The 7,586-nt window shown below is 50.2% G+C and overlaps 1 protein-coding gene across 2 annotated transcripts in view; it reads left to right on the top strand.

Annotated features, from left to right (window-relative positions):
* The first annotated feature begins 6,504 nt into the window (after window positions 1-6,504).
* Window positions 6,505-7,586, top strand: part of PLEKHM2 (pleckstrin homology and RUN domain containing M2) — a 40,703-nt gene continuing 39,621 nt past the window's right edge. The window contains exon 1 of one of the 2 annotated variants that reach the window (XM_037828430.1): window positions 6,505-6,683. In XM_037828430.1, the coding sequence (XP_037684358.1) occupies window positions 6,624-6,683 (60 nt within the window). In that variant the 5' untranslated portion in view covers window positions 6,505-6,623. The remainder of the gene's footprint in view (window positions 6,684-7,586) is intronic. The other variant, XM_037828429.1, reaches the window with a different exon arrangement.

Genomic DNA, 7,586 nt, shown 5'->3' with positions numbered 1-7,586 from the left:
GTTGACATTTGCTTGTTCTCCCTCGTAAAAGAACATATTTGTACATTTTATCACAATTGTTGAATACTCTAGATTTCACCAAGTTACACAGTCCCAGTCGTTATCTGTCCTCCTTTCTTGTGGTGTCTCACATGCTCCCCACCTTCCTCTCTCAACCGTATTCATAGTTACCTTTGTTCAGTGTACTTACATTGTTGTGCTACCATCTCCCAAAATTGTGTTCCAAACCACACACTCCTGTCTTCTATCACCCTGTAGTGCTCCCTTTAGTATTTCCTGTAGGGCAGGTGTCTTGTTCACAAAGTCTCTCATTGTCTGTTTGTCAGAAAATACTTTGAGCTCTCCCTCATATTTGAAGGACAGCTTTGCTGGATACAGGATTCTTGGTTGGTGGTTTTTCTCTTTCAGTATCTTAAATATATCACACCACTTCCTTCTTGCCTCCATGGTTTCTGCTGAGAGATCCGCACATAGTCTTATTAAGCTTCCTTTGTATGTAATGGATTGCTTTTCTCTTGCTGCTTTCAGGATTCTCTCTTTGTCTTTGACATTTGATAATCTGATTATTAAGTGTCTTGGCATAGGCCTATTCAGATCTCTTCTGTTTGGAGTACGCTGCGCTTCTTGGATCTGTAATTTTATGTCTTTCATAAGAGATGGGAAATTTTCATTAATTATTTCCTCTATTATTGCTTCTGCCCCCTTTCCCTTCTCTTCTCCTTCTGGGACACCAATGATACGTACATTATTGTACTTTGTTTCATCCTTGAGTTCCCAGAGACGTTGCTCATATTTTTTCATTCTTTTCTCCATCTGCTCCTTTGCGTGTAGGCTTTCAGGTGTTTTGTTCTCCAGTTCCTGAGTGTTTTCTTCTGCCTCTTGAGATCTGCTGTTGTATGTTTCCATTGTGTCTTTCATCTCTTGTGTTGTGCCTTTCATTTCCATAGATTCTACTAGTAGGTTTTTTGAACTTTTGATTTCTGCCGTATACATGTCCAGTGCTTCCTTTACAGCCTCTATCTCTTTTGCAATATCTTCTCTAAACTTTTTGAATTGATTTAGCATTAGTTGTTTAAATTCCTGTATCTCAGTTGAAGTGTACGTTTGTTCCTTTGACTGGGCCATAACTTTGTTTTTCTTAATGTAGGTTGTAATTTTCTGTTGTCTAGGCATGGTTTCCTTGGTTATCCAAATCAGGTTTTCCCAGACCAGAACAGGCTCAGGTCCCAGAAGGAAGAAATATTCAGTATCTGGTTTCCCTGAGGGTGTGTCTTAGAAAATTGCTCCACCCTTTGATGCCTCAGGTCACTGTGCTTTTCTGCCCAGCAGGTGACGCCTGTTAGCCTATAATTCTTGACTGGTGTGAGGAGGTATGGCCGTGTTCCCCCAGGCTCTGGGGTCTGGTTCTGAATGGAAAGGGCCCCACCCCTTTCCTCCTAGAGAAGACAGACCCCCCAGGTGGAGGTCATTAGCATTTCAATGGTCTCGCTCTCTGCTTGTGGTGTCTCCACCCTTCCCAGAGTCACAGCCCTGGAAACTGAAAATGACTGGGGCTTTCTCCACTGAGCCAAAAAAGAAACAGATAGTCCCCTTCAGACCCGGTCCAAGGCGACCCTCCTGCTCTCCCAGGTCAGTCGTCACCCAAAGCCTCTGTCTGTTTTTTGGGGCTGCATACCTGTAGTGAGCAGTTCACACTCGCTACTTAAAACCCCAGATGGAGCTCAGCTGAGCTGTATTCGCTTGCTGGGAGGGAGCTTCTCTCTGGCACCACGAGGCTCCGCAGCTCGGGCTATGGGGGAGGGGGTTTCCCGACCTGGTTCCGCAGGTTTTACTTACAGATTTTATGCTGTGTTCTCGGGCATTCCTCCCAATTCAGGTTGGTGTATGATGAGTGGATGGTCTCGTTTATCCCCCGCAGTTATTCTGGATTACTTACTAGTTGTTTCTGGTTTTTTGTAGTTGTTCCAGGGGAACTACTTAGCTTCCACGCCTCTCTATGCCGCCATCTTGCCCGAGTCTCCTAGCCTCTCTTTTGCAGTAACAAGCTTCATAGGGGCAAGCCCCAAGACACAGGGCTTAGCATGTCAAGGAAGGAGCCCTACTTTTGTCCTCAGTTCTCTTTCTTCCTTTTACTGCTATGGCCAGCTAAAAAATTCTTTGCATCCCAATTGAGTTAAAAACTAGTGAGAAGATATTCATTCAGTAAACACTGAGTGCCATATGCCAGACACTGTTGATGCTATGCATACAGCATTGAATGGGCTGAGCAAAGTGCCTATTCCCATGGAGCTTACATCAGAGAAGTCTCTGGAGAGTGACAACAAATAAGAAAATGCCAGATAGCAATTAATTCTATGATGAAGATACTAGATTGACATGCTGGGAGGGACTCGAGGCTACTAAATGTTGAGTAACCGGGTAAAAAGGTCTCTCTGAGAAGGTAACATTTAAATTGAGAACTGACTTACTACAAGGATCCTGCCAGGTGAGTATTTTGGGATTATTAGGTTAGCTATGCTAAGGGAACAATGTGGCCCCATATTTTCAATGGTTTATTACAACAAGAAGTTTGTGTCTTGCCTATGTTACTGTCCTAGGTGTTTGGCAGGTACTTCTCCATGTAGTTACTCAGTTACATCCTGTATCTCCGACATCCCCTTTGCTTCATCCCAGCTGGGAGGAGAAGAAACATGGAGGAGGAGAACCCACTCACTTAGAAGCCCAGAGCAGAAGTAGATCATTCCATATTCCATTGGAGAGAGCACCATCAGATAGCAGTGCCTACTACAAAGGAGACTGGGAAATATAGTCTAGCACTGTACCTAGCTACAATCGTATCACTGTAGAAAGAGAGCAAGTTTAGGTGAACACCAAGAGGCGTCTGCCATACCCAGAAAGAGCATTCCCAACAAAAGCCATCAGGTCTGATCAGGCTAGCATGTTTGAGAAACAGAATGCGAGCAGGCTGGCACACACCAGCGGAGAGATGAGGAGATGAGTCAGAGAGGGAGGCTGGGTCAGATCACCTGTAGCCTTGTAAGCCAGAGAAAAAGAGTATGGATTTTATTCCAAATGCAATGACAGGAAGACACTGGAGGTTTCTAAACTAGGAGATTGGACAATATCCCAATTTTCACCAGTCCATCTTGCTGACCTGACAGTAATGAGGTATGAACTGGACGTTCCACACTTTGAAATAATATCAGCTAGATCAATGCTGCCTTGTGTTAGTCTACCCAGTCCTGGTGTTGTAGATTGTCTGCACTTCTAGGTGCCGGAGCTAAGGACTGGGAACCTGGGCTGTTGCTGTTGTGCACAACCAGCCCCTCCAATCTTTCCTCTCTAGATGGGGATCAAATGGCTTCATAGCCTGATGGCCAAGGAAATATATACTCCCTCTTCTAAGGACAAGAATATAGTTGCCTTGAGTTTGGGAGTGGGGAGGAGATTAGTCCTTAAAGCATGCCCCACTTTTTCTTACAATCATCCTGTGACCTTTAGGAGCATCGTGGGTTAAAGCTGCCATAATTTTTTCCTTGCTCTCTCCCCTCTGAGGCAGTACGCAGTCTTTGGGAAGAAAAATAAAGGCAACCTGGTGCTCCTCTCTATGGTCTTGATTTCCTTCCTAACTTTTGCCTTCATCTGATGAAGTTTAGCACTATGAGACCCAGATGAGGACAATACTAAAAACAAAGAAAAAAAAAAAGAAAAAAAAACCAAGAACAGAAACAAAACCATTTTTCCTGTGTGGCTGCTTTGGAAACGAAGGCAAAATGACTTGCTAGAGGCCTTAGCGTGAGTCAGTTGGCTTTTGACTCCTGATGCCTTTTGACTCAGAGTCTCATGCACATTCCACATGATCAGCAGTCTTGTGCAATAGATGAATGAGCTTCAATTCTGAGTTTTAATGATTCCCAGTAATAGGATTAATAGGCATCCTGGTGGTTTTTTTTTTTTTTTTTTTTTTTTCAGGTTTGCCCAGTTTTTTTTTAGTTTTTGGCAGGATGGATTCCATGTTTGAGCTCCAGAATGGTGCAATGATCTGCTCATGAACACATACACACACTTGGCCCTGTCCTCTTCCCTGTAAGAAGTCTTGTTAGAACTAAAATACGCCCCTCCTCTCCCACCCACTCACATACCTACGCGTGCCTCAGGAACTGTGTAGGCAGCGACACCTTCTGTCTTCCTGAATGTTATAAAAATGGAATGTAACCATCCTTCCATGAGCAAAGATGAAAACAGTATGGGAGAGATTCCACTGCTGCCTGAAACCACAGACTAGGGAGACACCACAGGTACAGAGCCAAACAATGACAACGTCCGTTGAAGCTGCCATGTGCCCAAGCCTTGAGCAGCCTTTTGTAGGAAGATGGCACCAGCAGAAGATGGCTTGCTGTTCAGCACAGGGAAGGGTCACAATGCTCATTGGTTCAACTTTGGGCTCAATGGGTTCTCGTGAGCCAGAGCTGTGTCAGACAGGTTGGGGCCTGTAACACCTTGGCTTGGGTGGAGTGGAAAGGGACGGCACCAAAGCTAATAAACTAGTCATTCAAGACGGGCTTTCCTCCTACTTGCCACAAACACCTTTGGATATCTGGCTTTTTCTTTCCTCATTCAAGTAACGTGTCTTCTGCTCTCAGCCTTTCCCTCTACCTGGCCAGTGTCAGCAGCCTTGATCCCCACTTGTCTTTATTCTGCCCTCTGCCCAGTTCCATGGAGGCTATTATATCTTATTTTCCTGAATTCAATACAAATGAGAAAATGACCTGGATCCTAGGTTTATAGAGACATCACTTCTTCCTCTAAAGGGTTTGATCAAGTTCCTGCAGAGTAGCATGCAAATGTATAAAGGAATCCTCGGACTAGAAAAGAATGTAAACTGTTTCTGGAGTCAGATTTCTTCAGTGGGAGTCTTGGCTCCACCACTACCTACATGGTTTTAGGCAAATGACCTAACCCCCCACCCCTCAGTCTCTTCGTCTCTACAAGAATTGTGTGAGGATTACACAAGTGTACAAAAACCACTTCGTGGCGCACAGTTATACTAAACACTGATTATCACAGTTATCATCATTATTAACAACTCTTGTCCTAGGTCCTCTGTGCACATCAATCCCAGCTTCTAGAGTTCTCTTTCCTTTTCCTGAGGTTATTTTTGTCCCCTTATCCAGTCAAATAAAAACTCTTTGGGAAACTGAGGGATGAGAAAGGATCTCATCTTTGGGAAACTGAGGGATGAGAAGGTGTCTTTTGAGTATGTGGGGGGTAGGGTGAGGTGGGATATGGTCCATCCTGCATAAGTTGTGGAATCAGTGTTTCTGATGCAGTGACTGGGTCTGGGACGTTGAGGGTTGGGATAGCTTGAGCAGAGAGGGAGGACTAGGGAGCTGGAGTTGGGAACTGAGGTGTCTAAGACTAAAGAGTGGAGGGATTGATGGGTGTACCAGGAATATATTTATCTGGGGACCAAATAAATGAAAGGAGCCAGACAGGAGAGAACTCTAAGAGTAGGAGGCTTAAGTGACGGTGAATTCGAGGATAAGGGGAATTGATATGGTGAGTTTAAGGGGCTGAGGGAGTTGAGGCTCCCAGGATATGCGGGGCTGAAGAAGTAGATAAGGGTAGAAGTAGGAAGGAGAGTTGCAACTGAAGTGAGAGGATGTGTTTTAGAGGTGCCGAGGGACAGACACTAGGGACCTGAAATGGCCTCAAAGTTTAGGATTTGACAGTGATAATAGAGGGGCTGGCTTCTCTGGGATGGATATGACCACAGGGGCCAGGGAAGGCTGAAGGGCTGGGGGTCTGTAGGCAAGGCTGGGTGAGGGTGCTGGGGTCTCTGGACTCCCCAAAGCCAGGGGCCTGAGGTCGGTACGTTAAGGGTTCTTGAGTCCTCACTGGGAGTGGGGTACACTCTGGGCTCACGAAGGGGAGGGAGGGCAGGCAGGGTCTGTGGCCTGAAGGGGTTTTCGGTGTCCCCGGTCAGCGGGGATGGGGAGGCTCCGGGGTCTCTGAGGGGGGCCCGAGGTCTGGGGGTTTATGGGCTGAGGAAGGCCGGCGGGGGGAAGGGGGCTTCTGGGCTGAGGAAAAGCCGGGGTCTGGAGCTGAGGGGCTCTGCGGGTTCCCGGCGGCGGGGTGGGGGAGCTCGGGGGTCTCTGAGGAGGGCGGGGGTCGGGGTCTGTGGACTGAGGAAGACCAGGAGAGGGGACCAGGGGTTCTCAAGGTCGCCGGGGGTCTCCGGCGGGCGGGGTCTGGGGGGCCGGCGATGCGGGTCGTGGGCGGGAGAGCCGCGGTCAGTGCGGGCGCCCGGGGTCCCCGGCGCCTCCGGATGCGGGCGCGGCACTGACGCCCCAGCCGCCGCCGCCGGCCTTGGCCCCGCCCCGCCTGACATCAGTTCCTGCCGCCGCCGCCGCCGCACGCAGCCCGCGGCCTCCTTCCCCCGGCCGCGCTCCGAGCCCGGGCCGCGGCGGAGCGAGGGGCCGGGCGAGGCGAGGGCCGGGCGGCGGGCGCCGGGCCCCGCGGCCGGCACCACGGAGCCCCCGCACGGCCGGCGGCAGCGGTTGGCGGCGGCCCAGGGCCCCCGGCGCGGGAAGAGGCGGCGGGGCGGCGGCGGCGGCGGCGCCATGGAGCCGCGGGAGGTGAAGGACCGGATCCTCGAGAACATCTCGCTGTCGGTGAAGAAGGTGAGCGCGGCCGCGGCGTCCTCCTCGGGGCCCGGTTCTCAGCCCCGCTCCCCGGGACCAGGACCAAGACCCGACCCCTCCTGCGCTCCCTCCTCCCTCCCGGCCGCTCGCCCGGGCCGGGGGTGCCCTCTGTCCCCGGGGCTCAGGGACACCGCCCTTCCCCTCCGCCACCCCTGGGCCGAGGAGCCGCCGGGAGCCCCGGGCCGAGGGAGGGTAAGCACGGCCGCTCACGTGAGCGCCGCGGCCTCCGAGCTATTTTTAAAGAACAAAGTTGAGGTCAGCATCCTCAGAGCTTCCGAAGGCCAGGCCCGGGGACCCTGCCTCACCCGGAGGGGCCGGCGACCGCCAGTCCCCCCACTCAAGCAGCAGAGCTGCCGGGAAGGCTCCTAGGGGGGCCCCGACCGCCCCGCATCCCTGGGCGGAATCCCCTGCATCCTTGAGTTTCCTCCCGGCGGTCTCCGAGGGTACCTGGCTGTCAGTGCGAAGGCAAATAAGCAACTTCCAGTCTTTCCAGTTCTGTGTTCTGGCGACGTTGCCTTTGGTCCAGGGAAGTTCCCTGAATAATCTTGCTCAAGGAGGGCAGTTTTGAAGAGGCTTATTTCCCAACTTTGATTATCTGAAGTACCTGGGAATTGCGTTTTGGATGTTGATCCGTGGAGCTTGGCACTACAGACCCGTTGCTGCGTGAGGCTTGCTGCAGTAGAGATTGTTTTCCCAATTCCAGGTAGAAGTTATTACCCAGCAAGGGCAGGTAACTGTATTTGTGATGAAGTCGGCTTCTCGGAAAAGACGTGTTGTGCCAGAAGACGAACTCATATTCACCTAAAATCTAAATGGCCAAACCAGAATTGATGGTCATTTAAGGAATGTTGGATTTTTTTTCTTATTTGAATCCCTGTCTTA

The sequence above is a fragment of the Choloepus didactylus genome, chromosome 2 (assembly GCF_015220235.1).
Source record: "Choloepus didactylus isolate mChoDid1 chromosome 2, mChoDid1.pri, whole genome shotgun sequence".
Lineage (NCBI taxonomy): Eukaryota > Metazoa > Chordata > Mammalia > Pilosa > Megalonychidae > Choloepus > Choloepus didactylus.
The sequence above is the reverse complement of the archived record's forward strand: the minus strand, read 5'-3'. Positions and strand labels throughout refer to the sequence as shown.